Genomic DNA, 22,857 nt, shown 5'->3' on the forward strand with positions numbered 1-22,857 from the left:
TCATGATCATGGTGACAACAGTGGTGATAACGATGTCATGATCTTGGTAACAACAATGATGTCATGATCATGGTGACAACGATGATGATGTCATGATCATGGTGACAACGATGATGATGTCATGATCATGGTGACAACAGTGGTGATAACTATGTCATGATCTTGGTGACAACGATGATGATGTCATGATCATGGTGACAACGATGATGATGTCATGATCAGGGTGACAACAGTGGTGATAACGATGATGATGATCATCATCATCATCATGGTGGTAATGGTGATGGTGATGATACTGATGCTGATGAAAATGGTGATTGTGATGATGATGATGATGATGACGGTGAATGCATGGAGAGTACATGGTGGATGACTAAGTGTCAGTGATGGTCAGAGGACAAGTAACGTAACTAATGAAGCCACTGATGACCTTGACCTTCAGGTGGAGTACGACCTTGAGAAGACGGAGAAAGATCACATTGTGTTGGCCAGTTCTGACCACATTGAGCAGAGTGCTGTCCCTTGCTGCATGGCCTGGTACCCCCCTGTTACCAAGGAGCACTTCATCGTCACTGCTAATGACCAGGTCAGTGTGACCTGGTGTTATCATTTATATAACACTTCATCGTCACTGCTAATGACCAGGTCAGTGTGACCCGGTGATATCATTTATATAACACTGCATCGTCACTGCTAACGACCAGGTCAGTGTGACCTGGTGATATCATTTATATAACACTTCATCGTCACTGCTAATGACCAGGTCAGTGTGACCTGGTGATATCATTTATATAACACTTCATCGTCACTGCTAATGACCAGGTCAGTGTGACCTGGTGATATCATTTATATAACACTTCATCGTCACTGCTAATGACCAGGTCAGTGTGACCTGGTGATATCATTTATATAACACTTCATCGTCACTGCTAATGACCAGGTCAGTGTGACCTGGTGATATCATTTATATAACACTTCATTGTCACTGCTAATGACCAGGTCAGTGTGACCTGGTGATATCATTTATATAACACTGCATCGTCACTGCTAATGACCAGGTCAGTGTGACCTGGTGATATCATTTACATAACACTTCATCGTCACTGCTAATGACCAGGTCAGTGTGACCTGGTGATATCATTTATATAACACTGCATCGTCACTGCTAATGACCAGGTCAGTGTGACCTGGTGATATCATTTACATAACACTGCATCGTCACTGCTAATGACCAGGTCAGTGTGACCTGGTGATATCATTTATATAACACTGCATCGTCACTGCTAACGACCAGGTCAGTGTGACCTGGTGATATCATTTATATAACACTGCATCGTCACTGCTAATGACCAGGTCAGTGTGACCTGGTGATATCATTTATATAACACTGCATCGTCACTGCTAATGACCAGGTCAGTGTGACCTGGTGATATCATTTATATAACACTTCATCGTCACTGCTAATGACCAGGTGACCTGGTGATATCATTTATATAACACTTCATCATCACTGCTAACGACCACATCAATGTGACCTAATTATTTATATCATTTATATAATACTTCATCATCACCGCTAACCACCAGGTCAGTGTGACCTGATTATATCAATTATTTAACACTTAGTCATCACCACTAACGACCACATCAATGTGACCTTATTATATCAGTTATACAACACTTAGTCGTCACAATCGTCGCCGCTAACAACCAGGTGAGTTTGCCTGCGTTCCTTGTCACATCATTTCATCCACAACTTGCATGTACAGTGTGTCATCTGTACTGTTACCTCTTACCTGTCATGATGATTGAAGAAAACTAGGTCTGTAGGTGTTGTCTGTGTGTGTGTGTGCGTGTGTGAGAGAGAGAGAGAGAGAGAGAACAAGAACAAAAACTGTAATCTCCAGGCTTCCGGCCCCTAGAAAGAGGTCAAAAGTACACAATATGGTGATCACGCAGCGACAACAAAATGTAAAATACATACTAACTTAAACCTGTAGAACAAAAGTGCTTCTTGTGCATAGTAAATTAATTCTAACTTTCATCATTGTTGTCATAGAATTCCTGTTGTATCTTCAGGGCATTGAATATATAAACGCAGAGTTTACGAATACTGTAAAAAGAACCATTCTTCAGCAAGTGAACATATGATTGACCTTCAGAGTTCAGATGTTTTTGCCGCAGGTTATTGTAAATGACACAATTGTTTATAAAATGGTAATTTGAATTAAATTTGAATATTCTCCTAATTTACTGGGAGCAAACCAAGCCGTAATTTTACCAAACAGTCCCTAAAACACTTTTTATCCACAATGTCAAAATATTGCTCACACTGAAAACCAGTTTTAAACAGTCTGTAGTTATGATATATATCTTTAGACATTACTGACTCATCACACTCTTGCATAAATATATCTTTCATTCTTTGCTTAAATAATGACAAAAAAGTTTGCTCACAACCAACGCCTTGTTGCAACCAGACATATCCAAACCCAAGTCTAAATAAAGTATTTTTTACCAAAGCCACCCAGCATTTTTTTACCCTTTCGTCCAGATTAAACAACATCAAATATGCCTGTCTGGGTAATCGGTGCACATTCATATTCAGCAACCTTAACCAGTACTTGATACACTTTATAGCACTATTTATATACAGTGGATAATGTCCTAGTTCGCTGTATGCAAACTTGTTTGGTACTCTAAGTGGTATGTTAAAAACACGTTACATGCAAAGGAATGAACCTTCTCAATATTATCAAGTCTGTTAAGACTCCACATCTCAGAAGTGTACAAAAGAATGGGTTGTACCTGAGCATCAGATATTTTGAAAAAACATACTTTAGAAATATCATTCAGCTTTGTTATATATTTTATACAGTCAATGCATGCATGTTTGCCTTTTACTGCTAAAATCCCTACTCCTTTGTTTATACCCATTTTTTGTTGTAAAAACAAACCCTAGATAATTTTATTCATTCACTACTTCTAGAGCATTTCCATCGAGATTCCATTTTTTTAAAATCTTACCAAAAAGCCAACTTTTTGAAAAACCATCACTTTAGTCTTGTCAGTATTTACATTCAAGAAGAGTGTTTTACATGCATTATTCAGAATATTAATTTGATTTTGCAGACCAGTTGCAGTGTTAGATAGCCATACTATATCATCCGCGAACAGAAGAATGTACAACTCTAATAAATCAGGCAAAATCTGAATTCCATGAATACCACTGATTTCAATTGCTGATGCAATTTCGTTAACAAACAACGAGAACAATATAGGGCTTAACATACATCCTTGCCTTAGGCCAATAAAAATACTCAGTTAACTTACCTTCAATACGTACACAAGATGTAACACATTTATACATAGCAATGATAGCATTCATAAATTTCCCCTTTATACCTTTCTGAATCAAAATATCAAACAAAGACTGATGTTGCACAGAGTCAAATGCTTTTCTCAGATCAACAAAACATGCATAAAGCTTACCTCCCTTCTTTGATAAAGATTTCTCAATAACTGCGTTCAGAGTGAAAATATGATCTGTTGTGGCCTGTGACTCTGTTAGCATATCATTTTCTTCAGCCCATTTGACAAGTCTTCCGTTTAGCACTGATGTATAACATTTGCTTATAAGACTGATCAAAGACACGCCCCTATAGTTGTCTGTTGAACTACTATCTCCCTTTTTAAAAATTGGAACAATTATTGTCTTCGCCCATTCATCTGGATACGTGCCCTTATCAAACAGAATGTTAAACAGTTTTGTTAAAAAAATTACAGCAATATTATCAGCTCATTTTAACATTTCTGCCAAAATACTGTCTACACCACAAGCCTTGCCTTTAAAAAAATTCTGAATAGCATCTGCAACTTCTTGTTCTGAAATAGCATGACTGAGTTCATCAGATATATTTAATTCCTCTGGTTGCACTTCACTAATGGCTCTGCTATCAGTAGTTATAACCTTGTTCTTAGTAAATAAATTCCGAAAGTGTTCAAACCATTCATTTTCTTTGACTCACTTGTGTAAACAAAGTGAGTCTATGTTTTAACCCAGTGTTCGGTTGTCTCTGTGTGTGTGTGTGTGGTAAACTTTAACATTGACATTTTCTCTGCAAATACTTTGTCAGTTGACACAAAATTAGGCATAAAAATAGGAAAAATTCAGTTCTTTCCAGTCATCTTGTTTAAAACAATATTGCACCTCTGGGATGGGCACAAAACAAAAAACAAAAATGAAGCCTAATTATATGCAAACTGCATTTACTGTTATATATATATTTTTTTTGTATTCTCTAAACTTGGCACTTCGATCTGATATTCTGACCCAACAACAAGAGCAGTCATTATTATCATTTTTTGTTCAAACAGGAACTTCTTTTGCTAAGCATGGAAGTTTTATTTATTTTGCAAATGTTTTGGTGCAGATAGTAAAAAAGGGAAATTACTCTGTAATTAATGCTAGGGGACTTAATTTGCTTTAAACTGATCTTTCTCATCTTAAACATTACATTTTGAAATTATACTCAATACATAAAAAGCTTGGTTTAAAAAAAAAAATTTTTTTTGAGTGTATCACAAGTGAGTCTTGAAGGCCTTGCCTCTCTTGTCTTTAATTTGTTTACATATTCCTATTTTCCTTCTTCCAGACACTTGCTTTGCTTCTTTCCAAAACTGTTTGCTGTCTTTGCTCAGTGATGCTAGACGTCTGGCTTTATCATGTCCATAGCTGACTTTCTTTACCTTACATAAATCCTATTCCTTCCACGCTTTCTTCTTCTTTCTTCTTCTTTATCCGTCCTCTTGTACCATCTAGGGTGTCGAGTGGAGAAAGAGCTGACGGGCCCTGGCAAGCTGGAAGCCCTCGTTGGGTGGAATGTTGTGGGTCTTCAGGGTTTCTTTCACACCGTCAATCCAGGTCTTCCTTGGTCTTCCTCTTGCCTTGTATCCTGATATCCTTTTGTTGTACGCTTTACTGGCCATCTGGTGAGGTGCCATACGTGTTAGATGTCCAAACCATCTGATCGTTTGCCTTTGGATATGGTGGAGGACAGGTGTTGTTCCCACCATTTCTCTGATCCTGGTGTTTCTGATCATGTCCCGTCTGGTCTTGTTGACGGCTCTCCTCAGACATCGCATCTCGCAAGTGGTTATTTTGCGTTCCAGACTTTTTGTCAGGGTCCATGTCTGGCACTGGTAGGTCAAGGTGGGGATGAAGATGGAGGTAATGAGTTTGGCTTTGGTCTCAATGGGGATGTTGGGATGTTTGAGGAGTGGGGCAAGCTGGTAGCTGACGCTGTTAGCCTTCTGTACTCTCGTCTCAATCTCTCTGTTGAGACGTCCATCTTCCGAGAAAATACTGCCGAGATACTTGAACTCGCTGACTTGTTTCAGCGGAATTCCGTTGACGTTGATGTTTAGGTTGCCAGGTGTTCTGCTGACCTTCATCGTCTCGGTTTTGCTGATGCTGATCTTCATGTTGAGCTCCTCGCACTGTGTGTTCAGTCTGTCTGTGTGCTCTTGAAGTTGTTCTTCTTTCTCATGTGCCAGGCTTTGGTCATCTGCGAACAGCATCTCATTCAGATCTTCTGGGTTGGGGTTTGCTTCTTTTGTGATTTTATCCATGTATATGATGAAAAGTAACGGTGATAGAACACACCCTTGTCTCACTCCAGATGACACCTCGAACCAGTCTGTGAGTCCGTTTTGGGTGCGGACTGCACTCATACTGTTGTTGTAGATGGCTCTGATGTTGTCCAACAGTTGTCCCCTGATGCTGTACTCTTCGAGTGTTTGCCATAGCTTGTTTCTGTCCACTCGGTCAAATGCTTTCTCCTGGTCTACAAACACAAGATTTAGTTCTCTGTTGTGCTCGATTGTCTTTTCGCTCAGTTGCCTGAGAGCGAAGATAGCGTCTGTACACCCTCTTCCTTTTCTGAAGCCCATCTGCGCCTCACTCAGTAATGGTTCCACCTTGTACCTTGTACGCTGTTCCAAGATCTTTGCGTACATCTTTCCTGTGTGGCTCAGGAGGGAAATTCCTCGATACATGCTGCAGTCTTTTTTGCTGCCTTTCTTCTTCCAGATTGGTACCACAACTGCTCTCTGCCAGTCTTCCGGGACTGTCCTCTCCATCCATGCTTTCTGGAATATTGTGGTCAGCCAGGTGATTCCTGTTTCTCCACATGCCAGGATGGCTTCAGTTGTAATGCCATCAATGCCTGCTGCTTTGTTCCTTGGGCTGGTCTTTAGTGCCTGCTGTACCTCTGATCTTAAAATGTTTGGTTCTTCTTCTTCTGGGTGGTGTGGATGAAACTGGATCTGTGTGGTATTTTGGCTGCTTGGGTTCAAAAGTTCCTTGAAATATTCCTGCCATCTATTTTTGATGCTGTCTTCCTTACTGAGAGGGTTCCCATCTTTGTCATTGACCACTGTTGTTGGGCTGTATGGCTCATCTCGTAGTCTCATTGCTTTGACACTTTTGTAGAACTGTCGTGGTGACTACTTGCACAGTTCACTTAATTCCTCGCCATATTTCATCCATGACTGTTCCTTGGCGCTTCTGACTGTCCTCTTACAGTGTCGTCTTGCCAGTCTATACCTCACATAATCCTCATCTAGCTTTGATTTTAACCACACCTTGAACAGCTCCTTCTTTTCTTTGACGGCCTCCTTTACTGTGTCATTCCACCAAGCTGTCTGTTTCGCCTTCCCTTTTCCGGTGTTCTTTGTACCGCATGCTTTCCCGAGTGTCTCTGTCAGTGTGTTCTTGAACACTGACCATGTTTCTTCTGCTGTCATATCTGTGCTGTCCACTTCTTCAAGCTTCTTTGTGACTTCAGTTTCCACTTCCTGTCTTACTTCTTCCTTTTGGAGTTTTCTTAAGTTGATCTGCTTGTCTGATGCTTTCTTCTTCTTTCTCCTTGGTCTTTCACTCCTCTGTTTTGTGAATAGGATCACCGGACGGTGGTCAGTGTCCAAAGCTGCGTTTGGAATGGATCTCGCATCTGTGACTCTGCTCCGTTCGTCTATACGTGTCAAGATGAAATCTATCTGTGATGACACATTCAGATCATTCCATCTGTACCAAGTTTGTTTCTGGCTGGGTCTGTGTTGGTAAAAAGTGTTTGTGATCCATAGGCCATGTTCTGCACACAGTGCTAAAAGCTGTTCCCCGTTGTAGTTGCACTCTGTGTTAGTGTCACTGTGTGGGCCAAGGTGCTGGTCCCAAGGTGCTCTTCTTTTGCCTACTCTTCCGTTGAAATCTCCCATGACAATAAGTTCTTCCTTGTCTGGGACTGTGCTTATGGTGTCTGCTAACTTCTCAAAGAATTCCTCCTTTTGTTCTTCACTGTAAGAGTCATTGCAAGGTGCATAAGCTTGGATGAAGTTTAAGGTCTTCTGTTCTCCTCTTACTCGGATTTTGATGATCCTCTCCGAGATAAAATCTGTTTCCAGCACATTCTTTGCTGCGTCTGGGTGCAGGATAAAACCTACGCCATGTGTTGCTCTTGTTGTTATATCCACGCCACTCCAAATGAGGACATAGTCCTCGTGGATCTGTTTGATTCCAGTTCCCTTCCGTCTGCAGTCTGAGATTCCCATCATTGGTATTTCCATCTCTTCATGAAGTCAATGACCTCTGGCTCCTTGTCTCTGAGTCCACACACGTTCCAAGTACTAGTTCTTTCTCGTTGTCCTTTTCCGTTTCCAGTTCGTTTTCCGTTTTGATCCGTCCGTTTCTTTTTCCTTTTAATTTCTTGAGCAAGAGTTAATCCACCGCCAGCTTGCTAGGCCTGTCGCAGCTTCACCAGAGCCCCGTTGGCCAGCATTACCTGTTTCCACCTCCCACGACGAGGACGAGGGGTTGGGCTTTGAGAGGCTTTCACATAGGGTAATTGATGCTTATCATCCTTGGTTTGTCTTAACATTGTTACCAATTGTCTGGCTTTGTGTTTTGCATCTTTACATTCAGCATCAAAGCAAGGCGCATCTCGCTGATCACTCCCAACACACACAAGCTTCCTCATACAGTCACTCGCGCGAGAGAGAGAGAATGAATGAATGAATCTTTGTTTTTCAACGGTGGAGACACAGAGAGAGAGAGAGAGGTACATAGACATGAACTACATGTGTGACTGGTGTTAATTATAATAATTTTTTTTATATAATAATAATGATGATAATGACATGAACTGCACGTGTGACTGTTGTGTTCAGTTCAAACTGAAGCTGTACAACGCCACCACCAAGATGTGCCGCAAAACTCTCCTGGGTCCAACCTATGGCTCCCCTCTGCAGAAGTGAGTGGCACACAACACCACACCACACTGCACCACACCACACTGCATCACACACCAAACTGCACCGCACCACAGCACACCACACTGCACCACACCACACTGCATCACACACCAAACTGCACCGCACCACAGCACACTGCACTGCACCACAGCACACTGCACTGCATCACACCACACTGCGCCAGACCACACTGCACTGCACCACACTGCACTGTACCACACTGCACTGCACTGCACCACACTGCACTGTACCACACTGCACTGCACCAGACCACACTGCACCAGACCACACTGCACTGCATCACACAGCACACTGCACCACACCACACCACACTGCACTGCACCACACCACACCACACTGCACCAGACCACACTGCACTGCATCACACAGCACACTGCACCACACCACACCACACTGCACTGCACCACACCACACCACACTGCACTGCACCACACCACACCACACCACACCGCACTGCACCACACCACACTGCACTGCACCACACCACACTGCACCGCATTACACACCACACTGCACTGCACCACACCACACTGCAGCACACCACACCACACTGCACCGCATCACACCACACCACACTGCAGCACAGCACACTGCATCACACCACACCACACTGCACTGCATCACATCACACCACACTGCACTGCATCACACCACACCACACTGCACTGCATCACACAGCACACCACACTGCACTGCATCACACCACACTGCACTGCATCACACCACACTGCATCACACCACACTGCACTGCAGCACACCACACTGCACTGCATCACACCACACTGCATCACACCACACTGCACTGCAGCACACCACACCACACTGCATCACACCACACTGCATCACACCACACCACACTGCATCACACCACACTGCACTGCAGCACACCACACTGCAGCACACAGCACACCACACTGCACTGCAGCACACCACACTGCACTGCATCACACCACACTGCACTGCAGCACACCACACCACAGCACACCACACCGCACCACACTGCACCGCATCACACCACACTGCACTGCACCACAGCAGACCACACTGCACTGCACCACAGCACAGCACAGCACACTGCACCGCATCACACCACACTGCACTGCACCACAGCAGACCACACTGCACTGCACCACAGCACAGCACAGCACACTGCACCGCATCACACCAGACTGCACCACACCACACCACACCTCAGCACAGCACAGCACACCTCAACACACCACACCTCAGCACAGCACAGCACACCTCAACACACCACACCACACCTCAGCACAGCACAGCACACCTCAACACACCACACCTCAGCACAGCACAGCACACCTCAACACACCACACCTCAGCACAGCACAGCACACCTCAACACACCACACCTCAGCACAGCACAGCACAGCACACCTCAACACACCACACCTCAGCACAGCACACCTCAGCACAGCACACCTCAACACACCACACCTCAGCACAGCACAGCACACCTCAACACACCACACCTCAGCACAGCACAGCACACCTCAACACACCACACCACACCTCAGCACAGCACAGCACAGCACAGCACAGCACACCTCAACACAGCACAGCACAGCACACCTCAACACACCACACCTCAGCACAGCACACCTCAACACACCACACCTCAGCACAGCACAGCACAGCACACCTCAGCACAGCACACCTCAGCACAGCACAGCACAGCACAGCACACCTCAGCACAGCACAGCACACCTCAACACACCACACCTCAGCACAGCACACCTCAACACACAACACCTCAGCACAGCACAGCACAGCACAGCACAGCACACCTCAACACACCACACCTCAGCACACCTCAACACACCACACCACAGCACACCTCAACACACCACACCACACCTCAGCACAGCATACCTCAACACACAACACCTCAGCACAGCACAGCACACCTCACCTCAACACACCACAGCACAGCACAGCACAGCACACCTCAACACACACCACACCACACCTCAGCACAGCACAGCACACTGCACTGCACCACAGCACAGCACAGCACACTGCACCGCATCACACCACACTGCACCACACCACACCTCAACACACCACACCACACCTCAGTACAGCACAGCACACCTCAACACACCACACCACACCTCAGCACAGCACAGCACACCTCAACACACCACACCACACCTCAGCACAGCACACCTCAACACACACCTCAGCACAGCACAGCACAGCACAGCACACCTCACCTCAACACACCACACCACACCTCACCACAACACACCACAGCACACAGTACCATACAGTAGAGACAGTGTGTTACAGACTGACGGTGATAGGTGGAAGCAGTGAGCGGTGTTACGCAGCCTACATGACTCAACACACCACACCACACCACACCTCACCACAACACACCACAGCACCATACAGTAGAGACAGTGTGTTACAGACTGACGGTGATAGGTGGAAGCAGTGAGCGGTGTTACGCAGCCTTCATGACTCAGGACAAAGTGGGACTGATCGTCATGCCCACACCACACCACACCACACCATACCTCAACACACCACACCTCACCACAACACACAGCACCATACAGTAGAGACAGTGTGTTACAGACTGACGGTGATAGGTGGAAGCAGTGAGCGGTGTTACGCAGCCTACATGACTCAGGACAAAGTGGGACTGATCGTCATGCCTCTGGATGGAAACCCGCACAACGCCATGGCTCTCATTGCGCATCCTAGTGGGGTGGGTACTCTGTGTGTGTGTGTGTGCGCGCGCGCGCGCATGTGCATTTTGAGTGTGACATCTTTGGACTTGAAGTGATATTAGGACAGATGGTGAAGGGGAACTGTGTGTTACAGGTGTTCAACATTGTCACTGTGTGTTGTTCAGTGTGTACAACATTGTCACTGTGTGTTGTCGTGTGTACAACATTGTCACTGTGTGTTGTTCAGTGTGTACAACATTGTCACTGTGTGTTGTCGTGTGTACAACATTGTCACTGTGTGTTGTTCAGTGTGTACAGCATTGTCACTGTGTGTTGTTCAGTGTGTACAACATTGTCACTGTGTGTTGTTGTGTGTACAACATTGTCACTGTGTGTTGTTGTGTGTACAACATTGTCACTGTGTGTTGTTGTGTGTACAACATTGTCACTGTGTGTTGTTGTGTGTACAACATTGTCACTGTGTGTTGTTCAGTGTGTACAGCATTGTCACTGTGTGTTGTTCAGTGTGTACAACATTGTCACTGTGTGTTGTTGTGTGTACAACATTGTCACTGTGTGTTGTTGTGTGTACAACATTGTCACTGTGTGTTGTTCAGTGTGTACAACATTGTCACTGTGTGTTGTTGTGTGTACAACATTGTCACTGTGTGTTGTTCAGTGTGTACAACATTGTCACTGTGTGTTGTTCAGTGTGTACAGCATTGTCACTGTGTGTTCTTCAGTGTGTACAGCATTGTCACTGTGTGTTGTTCAGTGTGTACAGCATTGTCACTGTGTGTTGTTCAGTGTGTACAACATTGTCACTGTGTGTTGTTCAGTGTGTACAACATTGTCACTGTGTGTTGTTCAGTGTGTACAACATTGTCACTGTGTGTTGTTCAGAGTGTACAACATTGTCACTGTGTGTTGGTCAATGTGTTGTGAGTGTGATCAGTGTATCATTTTGGTCAATGTGGGGTGTTGGTCAGTGTGGGGTGTTGGTCAATGTGCTGGTCAGTGTGGGGTGTTGGTCAATATTTTGGTCAGTGTGGGGTGTTGGTCAATGTGTTGGTCAGTGTGATGTTTTTGTCAGTATGTCAGCATGTTGGTCAGTGTGTCAGTAAGATTGATCAGTGTGTTGGTCAAGTGTTTAGTCAGTGCATTCGTCAATGTGATGATCAGTGTGTTTGTCATTATGGTCAGTGTGTTTGTCATTGTGTTACAGGTGACCAACATGGTGGTCAGTCATGACGGTCGCTACATCTTCACAGCGGGTGGAACTGATGCTAGTGTCCACATGTGGGAAATCAACACCAAGTCAGTCATCTCTCTCTCTTAGTCACACACACACACACACACTCTCTCTCTGTCTCTCACAGACAGGCACACACACACACACACTCTCTCTCTCTCTCTCACACACACATGCAAACACACACACACTCTCTCTCTCTCTCACAGGCAGGCAGACACACACACACACAGGCACACACACACACAGACAGGCAGACAAACACACACACTCACAAACAGGCAGACACATACACACAGACAGGCATACACACACACTCGCACACACATACACAGAGAGACAGGCACACACACACACACACACACACACACACACACACACACTGTAGATATTGACATAGATATAGACAGAGATGTAGATGTAGACAGATGTAGGTGTAGACACATTGTGTACAGTGACCTAGAGGCCCAGGCCAGGCTGGGGGGACAAGACCTGATGCCATTCACACACAGTATAGATTTAGGATAGATATAACTGTAGATATAGACGTAGATGTAGACAGAGATGTAGATGTAGACACACTGTGTGCAGTGCCCTGGAGGCCCAGGCCAGGCTGGGGGGACAAGACCTGACACCGTTCTACGGACTGCTGGAAGGAGGGAGGGAGGGGGAGCTGTTCGCTGAACTGGAGGACTACTTCTACTATGCTCAGATCAGGAGGTGTGTGTGTGTGTTATTGTGTGTGTGTGTGTGTGTGTTATTGTGTGTGTGTGTGTGTGCATGTCTGTTTGTATCATTATTATTGTTGTTGTAATGGTAATTATTTCTTTACTTATTTATCCATCATTTTATCACCCTATCTATCTATCTACCTATCTATGTATGTACCTACCTATCTTTAAGACTCTCCATGCCTCATCACCAACAATGGTTTATGCCAAGGTCAGGTCTGCTGCTGCTTTTTTTTCTTTTAAAAAAATTTTTTTAAGCTGATGTGGTGTGGTGTGGTGTGTATGTTGTTGTTTTCCAGCAGATGTGATGCAGTGTGTATGTTGTTTTCCAGCAGATGTGATGCAGTGTGTATGTTGTTTTCCAGTTTCAGTTTCAGTAGCTCAAGGAGGCGTCACTGCGTTCGGACAAATCCATATACGCTACACCACATCTGCCAAGCAGATGCCTGACCAGCAGCGTAACCCAACACGCTTAGTCAGGCCTTGAGAAAAAAGAAAAAGAAAAAAAAAGGCTGAATAAATAATAGATAAGCTTACATAATGTTGTTTGTTTGTTTTTCGCAGATGTGACGCAGTGTGTATGTTGTTGTTTTTCAGCAGATGTATGCAGTGTGTATGTTGTTTTTCAGCAGATGTATGCAGTGTGTATGTTGTTGTTTTTCAGCAGATGTGGTGTGGTGTGTATGTTGTTGTTTTTCAGCAGATGTATGCAGTGTGTATGTTGTTTTTCAGCAGATGTGGTGTGGTGTGTATGTTGTTTTTCAGCAGATGTGTTGCACTGTGTATGTTGTTTATTTTTCAGGAGATGTGTTGCAATATGCATGTTTTTTTTCTCCAGATGATGTGGTGTGGTGTGTTTGTTGTTTTTCAGCAGATGTGGTGCAGTGTGTATGTTGTTGTGTTTCAGCAGATGTAGCATAATGTGTATGCTGTGTTTCAGCAGATGTGGTGTAATGTGTATGTTGTTTTTCAGCAGATGTGATGCAGTGTGTGTGTTGTTTTTCAGCAGATGTGATGCAGTGTGTATGTTGTGTTTCAGCAGATGTGATGCAGTGCGTATGTTGTTGTTTTTCAGCAGATGTGATGCAGTGTGTATGGATCTGTCCACAGTCTGACACCTGTTTCAAACTGAAACTCTGTGTGTGTGTGTGTGTGTGTGTGTGCGCGTGTGTGTGTGTGTGTGAGATGTATTACAGAGGTTAGGGGGATGATGTAACAGATGTTACATGTTACCATAATGAAGTGATGATGTAATAGAGATGTGTTACATGTTACAGTCAATGGTGATTATGTAGCAGACATGTGTTGCAACTTGTTACAGTCAATGGTGATGATGTAACAGATATCTTAAATGTCACAGTCAGTGGTTATGATGTAACAGGAAAAGTTACAGCATGTTACAGTCAGTGGTGGTGATGTAACAGACATGTATTATATGTTACAATCAGGGGGTGATGACGTAACAGACATGTTACAATGTGTTACAGACAGTGCTGATGGTATAACAGACATGTTACAGACATGTTTCATTCAGTAGTGATGATGTAACAGACATGTTTCATTCAGTAGTGATGATGTAACAGACATGTCACGTGTTACAGTCAGTGGTTATGATGTAACAAACACATGATACGTAATACAGCCAGGGAGTGATGATGTAACAGACATGTTACAGCATGTTACAGCCAGGGGGTGATGATGTAACAGACATGTTACAGCCAGGGGTTGATGATGTAACAGACATGTTACAGCGTGTTACACAGCCAGGTGGTGATGATGTAACAGACATGTTACGTGTTACAGCCAGGGGCTGATGATGTAACAGACATGTTACGTGTTATAGCCAGGGGGTGATGATGTAACAGACATGTTACAATGTGTTACAGCCAGGGGGTGATGATGTAACAGACATGTTACGTGTTACAGTCAGGGGGTGATGATGTAACAGACATGTTACAATGTGTTACACAGCCAGGTGGTGATGATGTAACAGACATGTTACAGCGTGTTACACAGCCAGGTGGTGATGATGTAACAGACATGTTACGTGTTACAGCCAGGTGGTGATGATGTAACAGACATGTTACGTGTTACAGCCAGGTGGTGATGATGTAACAGACATGTTACGTGTTACAGCCAGGGGGTGATGATGTAACAGACATGTTACAATGTGTTACAGCCAGGCGTTGATGATGTAACAGACATGTTACGTGTTACAGCCAGGGGGTGATGATGTAACAGACATGTTATGTGTTACAGCCAGGGGGTGATGATGTAACAGGCATGTTACAATGTGTTACAGCCAGGCGTTGATGGTGTAACAGACATGTTACGTGTTACAGCCAGGGGGTGATGATGTAACAGACATGTTACGTGTTATAGCCAGGGGGTGATGATGTAACAGACATGTTACAATGTGTTACAGCCAGGGGGTGATGATGTAACAGACATGTTACGTGTTACAGTCAGGGGGTGATGATGTAACAGACATGTTACAATGTGTTACACAGCCAGGTGGTGATGATGTAACAGACATGTTACAGCGTGTTACACAGCCAGGTGGTGATGATGTAACAGACATGTTACGTGTTACAGCCAGGTGGTGATGATGTAACAGACATGTTACGTGTTACAGCCAGGTGGTGATGATGTAACAGACATGTTACGTGTTACAGCCAGGGGGTGATGATGTAACAGACATGTTACAATGTGTTACAGCCAGGCGTTGATGATGTAACAGACATGTTACGTGTTACAGCCAGGGGGTGATGATGTAACAGACATGTTATGTGTTACAGCCAGGGGGTGATGATGTAACAGGCATGTTACAATGTGTTACAGCCAGGCGTTGATGGTGTAACAGACATGTTACGTGTTACAGCCAGGGGGTGATGATGTAACAGACATGTTACGTGTTACAGCCAGGGGGTGAATGCCACTGAGAGTCGCAGTGTGTCCACCACCATCCCCCTGTCACAGGTCCCCTTCGTCATGAGGGCTTTGGGCTTCTACCCCACAGAGCAGGAGGTGTGTGTGTTTGTGAGGTGTGTGTGTGTGTGTGTGTTTGTGAGGTGTGTGTGTGTGAGGTGTGTGTGTGTGTGTGTGTGATGAGGGCTTTGGGGTTCAACCCCACAGAGCAGGAGGTGTGTGTGTGTGTGTGTTTGTGAGGTGTGTGTGTGTGTGTGTGTGTGTGTGTTGTGTGTGATGAGGGCTTTGGGGTTCAACCCCACAGAGCAGGAGGTGTGTGTGTGTGTGTGTGTGTTTGTGAGGTGTGTGTGTGTGTGTGTGTGTTGTGTGTGATGAGGGCTTTGGGGTTCAACCCCACAGAGCAGGAGGTGTGTGTGTGTGTGTGTGTTTGTGAGGTGTGTGTGTGTGTGTGTGTTGTGTGTGATGAGGGCTTTGGGGTTCAACCCCACAGAGCAGGAGGTGTGTGTGTGTGTTGTGTGTGATGAGGGCTTTGGGGTTCAACCCCACAGAGCAGGAGGTGTGTGTGTGTGTGTGTTTGTGAGGTGTGTGTGTGTGTGTGTGTGTGTGTGTGTTGTGTGTGATGAGGGCTTTGGGGTTCTACCCCACAGAGCAGGAGGTGTGTGTGTGTGTGTGTGTTTGTGAGGTGTGTGTGTGTGTGTGTTGTGTGTGATGAGGGCTTTGGGGTTCAACCCCACAGAGCAGGAGGTGTGTGTGTGTGGGGGGGGAGGTGTGTGTGTGTGTGTGTGTGTGTGTGGAGTTGTGTGTGTGTGTGTGTGTGTGTGTGTGTGGAGTTGTGTGTGTGTGTGTTGTGTGTGATGAGGGCTTTGGGGTTCTACCCCACAGAGCAGGAGGTGTGGGGGGGGGAGGTGTGTGGAGGTGTGTGTGTGTGATGAGGGCTTTGGGCTTCTACCCCACTGAGCAGGAGGTGTGTGTGTGTGTGTGTGGAGGTGTGTGTGTGTGTGTGGAGGTGTGTGTGTGTGTGGAGGTGTGTGTGTGTGTGTGTGTGGAGGTGTGTGTGTGTGTGTGTGGAGGTGTGTGTGTGGAGATGTGTGTGGAGATGTGTGTGTGTGGAGGTGTGTGTGTGTGTGTGTGTGGAGGTGTGTGTGTGTGTGGAGGTGTGTGTGTGGAGGTGTGTGTGTGTGTGTGTGTGGAGGTGTGTGTGTGGAGGTGTGTGTGGAGATGTGTGTGTGTGGAGGTGTGTGTGTGTGTGTGTGTGTGGAGATGTGTGTGTGTGTGGAGGTGTGTGTGTGGAGGTGTGTGTGTGTTTGGAGATGTGTTTGTGTGTGGAGGTGTGTGTGTGTGTGATGAGGGCTTTGGGCTTCTACCCCACAGAGCAGGTGTGTTTAGTTCAGTCGCAGTGTGGAGACAGGGCAGTATGTGTGCTGTGGTGTGATGGGATGGGATGTGGTGTGATTTGATGGTGTGATGTGGTGTGATGAAGTGTGAAGTGATGTGATGTGGTGTGTGACAGAAAGAAGACATGGTGAATGAAGTCAAGTTCAGTCGCTATGTGGAGACCGGGCAGTATGTGTGATGTGGTGTGATGTGGTGTGTGACAGATAGAAGACATGGTGAATGAAGTCAAGTTCAGTCGCTATGTGGAGACCGGGCAGTATGTGTGATGTGGTGTGATGTGGTGTGTGACAGATAGAAGACATGGTGAATGAAGTCAAGTTCAGTCGCTATGTGGAGACAGGGCAGTATGTGTGATGTGGTGTGATGTGGTGTGTGACAGATAGAAGACATGGTGAATGAAGTCAAGTTCAGTCGCTATGTGGAGACAGAGCAGTATGTGTGATGTGGTGTGATGTGATGTGATGTGGTGTGTGACAGATAGAAGACATGGTGAATGAAGTCAAGTTCAGTCGCTATGTGGAGACCGGGCAGTATGTGTGATGTGGTGTGATGTGGTGTGTGACAGAAGACATGGTGAATGAAGTCAAGTTCAGTCGCTATGTGGAGACAAGGCAGTATGTGTGATGTGGTGTGATGTGGTGTGTGACAGATAGAAGACATGGTGAATGAAGTCAAGTTCAGTCGCTATGTGGAGACAGGGCAGTATGTGTGATGTGGTGTGATGTGGTGTGTGACAGATAGAAGACATGGTGAATGAAGTCAAGTTCAGTCGCTATGTGGAGACCGGGCAGTATGTGTGATGTGGTGTGTTGTGGTGTGTGACAGATAGAAGACATGGTGAATGAAGTCAAGTTCAGTCGCTATGTGGAGACAGGGCAGTATGTGTGATGTGGTGTGATGTGGTGTGTGACAGATAGAAGACATGGTGAATGAAGTCAAGTTCAGTCGCTATGTGGAGACCGGGCAGTATGTGTGATGTGGTGTGTGACAGATAGAAGACATGGTGAATGAAGTCAAGTTCAGTCGCTATGTGGAGACAGGGCAGTATGTGTGATGTGGTGTGATGTGGTGTGTGACAGATAGAAGACATGGTGAATGAAGTCAAGTTCAGTCGCTATGTGGAGACAGGGCAGTATGTGTGATGTGGTGTGATGTGGTGTGTGACAGATAGAAGACATGGTGAATGAAGTCAAGTTCAGTCGCTATGTGGAGACAGAGCAGTATGTGTGATGTGGTGTGATGTGGTGTGTGACAGATAGAAGACATGGTGAATGAAGTCAAGTTCAGTCGCTATGTGGAGACCGGGCAGTATGTGTGATGTGGTGTGATGTGGTGTGTGACAGAAGACATGGTGAATGAAGTCAAGTTCAGTCGCTATGTGGAGACAAGGCAGTATGTGTGATGTGGTGTGATGTGGTGTGTGACAGATAGAAGACATGGTGAATGAAGTCAAGTTCAGTCGCTATGTGGAGACAGGGCAGTATGTGTGATGTGGTGTGATGTGGTGTGTGACAGATAGAAGACATGGTGAAGGAAGTCAAGTTCAGTCGCTATGTGGAGACCGGGCAGTATGCGTGATGTGGTGTGTTGTGGTGTGTGACAGATAGAAGACATGGTGAATGAAGTCAAGTTCAGTCGCTATGTGGAGACAGGGCAGTATGTGTGATGTGGTGTGATGTGGTGTGTGACAGATAGAAGACATGGTGAATGAAGTCAAGTTCAGTCGCTATGTGGAGACCGGGCAGTATGTGTGATGTGGTGTGATGTGGTGTGTGACAGATAGAAGACATGGTGAATGAAGTCAAGTTCAGTCGCTATGTGGAGACAGGGCAGTATGTGTGATGTGGTGTGATGTGGTGTGTGACAGATAGAAGACATGGTGAATGAAGTCAAGTTCAGTCGCTATGTGGAGACCGGGCAGTATGTGTGATGTGGTGTGTGACAGATAGAAGACATGGTGAATGAAGTCAAGTTCAGTCGCTATGTGGAGACAGAGCAGTATGTGTGATGTGGTGTGATGTGGTGAGTGACAGATAGAAGACATGGTGAATGAAGTCAAGTTCAGTCGCTATGTGGAGACCGGGCAGTATGTGGAGGAGTTGGACCTGGGAACCTTCATCAAGTGTAAGTGTCTTTTCTCCTTCCTTCTCCTCTCTCTCTCTCTGTGCTCATTCTCCTCTCTCTCTCTGTGATCCTTCCTTCTCCTCTCTCTCTCTGTGCTCCTTCCTTCTCCTCTCTCTCTCTCTCTGTGCTCCTTCCTTCTCCTCTCTCTCTCTGTGCTCATTCTCCTCTCTCTCTGTGCTCTTTCTCCTCTCTCTCTCTGTGCTCCTTCCTTCTCCTCTCTCTCTCTCTGTGCTCCTTCCTTCTCCTCTCTCTCTCTCTGTGCTCCTTCCTTCTCCTCTCTCTCTCTGTGCTCATTCTTCCTCTCTCTCTCTAGTGTGCTCTTCTCCCCTCTCTCTGTGCTCCTTCCTTCTCCTCTCTCTCTCTCTGTGCTCCTTCCTTCTCCTCTCTCTCTCTCTGTGCTCCTTCCTTCTCCTCTTCTCTCTCTGTGCTCCTTCCTTCTCCTCCTCTCTCTCCTGTGCTCTTCTCTCTCTCTCTCTCTGTGCCCTCCTTCTCCTCTCTCTCTCTCTGTGATCTTCATCTCCTCTCTCTCTCTCTGTGCTTCCTTCCTCTCCTCTCTCTCTTCTTGTGCTCATCTCCTCTCTCTCTGTGCTCCTTCCTTCTCCTCCTCTCTCTCTCTGTGCTCCTTCCTTCTCCTCTCTCTTCTCTGTGCTCATTTCCTCCTCTCTATCTCAGTGCTCTTTCTCCCTCCTCTCTGTGCTCCTTACTTCTCCTCTCTCTCTCTCTGAGCTCCTTCCTTCTCCTCTCTCTCTCTCTCTGTGCTCCCTTCTTCTCCTCTCTCTCTCTCTTGTGCTCATCCTTCTCCTCTCTCTTCTCGTGTGCTATTCCTTCTCCCTCTCTCTCTGTGCTGCCTCCTTCTCCTCCCCTCTCTCTGTGCTCCTCTCTCCTCTCTCTCTCTCTGTGCTCCTTCCTTCTCCTCTCTCTCTCTGTGCTCCTTCCTTCTCCTCTCTCTCTCTCTGTGCTCATTCTCCTCTCTCTCTGTGCTCTTTCTCCTCTCTCTCTCTTGCACCTTCCTCCCCTCTCTCTCTCTCTGTGCTCCTTCCCTTCACCGCTCTCTCTCTCTCTGTGCTCCTTCCTTCTCCTCTCTCTCTCTCTGTGCTCATTCATTCTCCTCTCTCTCTCTGTGTGCTCCTTCTCCCCTCTCTCTGTGCTCCTTCCTTCTCCTCTCTCTCTCTGTGCTCCTTCCTTCTCCTCTCTCCTCTCTCGTGCTCCTTCCTCTCCTCTCTCTCTCGTGCTCCTTCTTCTCCTCTCTCTTCTCTCTCTGTGCTCCTTCCTTCTCCTCTCTCTCTCTGTAACTCATTCTGTCTCCTCTCTCTCTCTGTGCTCATTCTTCTCCCTCTTCTGTTGCTCTTCTTCTCCTCTCTCTCTCTGTGCTCCTTCTTCTCCCTCTCTCTCTGTGCTCTTCTCTCTCTCTCTGTGCTCCTTCTCCTCTCTCTGTGCTCCTTCTCCCCTCTCTCTGTGCTCCTTCTCCCTCTCTCTGTGCTCCTTCTCCCCTCTCTCTGTGCTCCTTCTCCCCTCTCTCTGTGCTCCTTCTCCCTCTCTCTGTGCTCCTTCTCCTCTCTCTCTGTGCTCCTTCTCCTCTCTCTCTCTGTGCTCCTTCTCCCCTCTCTCTGTGCTCCTTCTCCTCTCTCTCTCTGTGCTCCTTCTCCCCTCTCTCTGTGCTCCTTCTCCTCTCTCTCTCTGTGCTCCTTCTCCTCTCTCTCTCTGTGCTCCTTCTCCTCTCTCTCTCTGTGCTCCTTCTCCCCTCTCTCTCTGTGCTCCTTCTCCCTCTCTCTGTGCTCCTTCCTTCTCCTCTCTCTCTCTGTGCTCCTTCTCCCCTCTCTCTGTGCTCCTTCTCCTCTCTCTGTGCTCCTTCCTTCTCCTCTCTCTCTCTGTGCTCCTTCCTTCCTCTCTCTCTGTGCTCCTTCCTTCTCCTCTCTCTCTGTGCTCCTTCTCCCTCTCTCTGTGCTTCTCTCTCTCTCTGTGCTCCTTCTCCCCTCTCTCTGTGCTCCTTCTCCTCTCTCTCTCTGTGCTCCTTCTCCCCTCTCTCTGTGCTCCTTCTCCCCTCTCTCTGTGCTCCTTCTCCTCTCTCTCTCTGTGCTCCTTCTCCTCTCTCTCTCTCTGTGCTCCTTCTCCCCTCTCTCTGTGCTCCTTCTCCTCTCTCTCTCTCTGTGCTCTTCGTCCTCTCCTCTCTCTGTGCTCCTCTTCTCCTCTCTCTCTCTGTGCTCCTCTCCTCTCTCCTCTCTCTGTGCTCCTTCTCCTTCTCTGTGCTCCTCCTTCTCCTTCTCTGGCTCTCTTCTCCTCTCTGTGCTCCTCTCCTCTCTCTGTGCTCCTCTTCTCTCTCTCTCTGTGCTCCTCCTTCTCCCCTCTCTCTGTGCTCCTTCCTCCTCCTCTCTCTCTTTCTCCTTTCCCTCTCTCTGCTCCTTCCTTCTCCCTCTCTCTTCTCTCCTTCCCCCTCCTCTCTGTGCTCCTTCTCCTCTCTCTCTGTGCTCCTTCTCCTCTCTCTGTGCTCCTCTCCTCCTCTCTCTGTGCTCCTTCTCCCCTCTCTCTGTGCTCCTTCCTTCTCCTCTCCCCTTCTCTGTGCTCCTTCTCCCTCTCTCTGTGCTCCTTCCCCTCTCTCTGTCTCCTTCCTTCTCCCTCTCTCTGTGCTCCTTTCTCCTCTCTCTGTGCTCCTTCCCTCCTTCTTCCTCCTCTCTCTCTCTGTCTCCTTCCCTTCTCTGTGCTCCTTTCCCTCTCTCTGTGCCCTTCCCCTCTCTCTCTCCTCCTCCTCTCTCTGTGCTCCTCCCTCCTCTCTCTGTGCTCCTTCTCCCTCTCTCTGTGCCTCCTTCCTCTCTCTGTGTCTCCTCCCCCTCTCTCTGTGCTCCTTCTCTCTCTCTCTGTGCTCCTTCCTTCTCCTCTCTCTGTGCTCCTTCTCCCCTCTCTCTGTGCTCCTTCCCCCCTCTCCCTCTCTGCTCCTTCCTTCTCCCCTTTCTCTGTGCTCCTTCCTTCTCCTCTCTCTCTGTGCTGCTTCCTTCTCCACTCTCTCTGTGCTCCTTCCTTCTCCTCTCTCTCTGTGCTCCTTCCTTCTTCCGTCCCCTCCCTCTCTGTGCTGCTTCCTTCTCCTCTCTCTCTGTGCTCCTTCCTTCTCCTCTCTCTCTGTGCTCCTTCCTTCTCCTCTGTGCTCCTTCCTTCTCCTCTCTCTCTCTGTGCTCCTTCCTTCTCCTCTCTCTCTGTGCTCCTTCCTTCTCCCTTCTCTGTGCTCCTTCCTTCTCCACTCTCTCTGTGCTGCTTCCTTCTCCACTCTCTCTGTGCTGCTTCCTTCTCCTCTCTCTCTGTGCTGCTTCCTTCTCCACTCTCTCTGTTCTCCTTCCTTCTCCTCTCTCTGTGCTCCTCCCTTCCTCTCTCTCCTCCCTTCCTCTCTCTCTGTGCTCCTTCCTCTCTCTCT

The 22,857-nt window shown here is 46.8% G+C and overlaps 1 protein-coding gene across 1 annotated transcript in view; it reads left to right on the forward strand.

Annotated features, from left to right (window-relative positions):
• The window catches only part of LOC143288286 (cilia- and flagella-associated protein 251-like), a 128,393-nt gene that overhangs the window by 100,306 nt on the left and 5,230 nt on the right, over window positions 1-22,857 (forward strand). Inside the window, 7 exon segments of the mRNA XM_076596633.1 lie at window positions 443-586; window positions 8,227-8,309; window positions 10,933-11,065; window positions 12,253-12,344; window positions 12,871-12,999; window positions 15,932-16,037; window positions 19,367-19,457. Coding sequence (XP_076452748.1) covers window positions 443-586; window positions 8,227-8,309; window positions 10,933-11,065; window positions 12,253-12,344; window positions 12,871-12,999; window positions 15,932-16,037; window positions 19,367-19,457 — 778 coding nt within the window.

This window comes from Babylonia areolata, chromosome 12 (genome assembly GCF_041734735.1).
Source record: "Babylonia areolata isolate BAREFJ2019XMU chromosome 12, ASM4173473v1, whole genome shotgun sequence".
Classification (NCBI taxonomy): domain Eukaryota; kingdom Metazoa; phylum Mollusca; class Gastropoda; order Neogastropoda; family Buccinidae; genus Babylonia; species Babylonia areolata.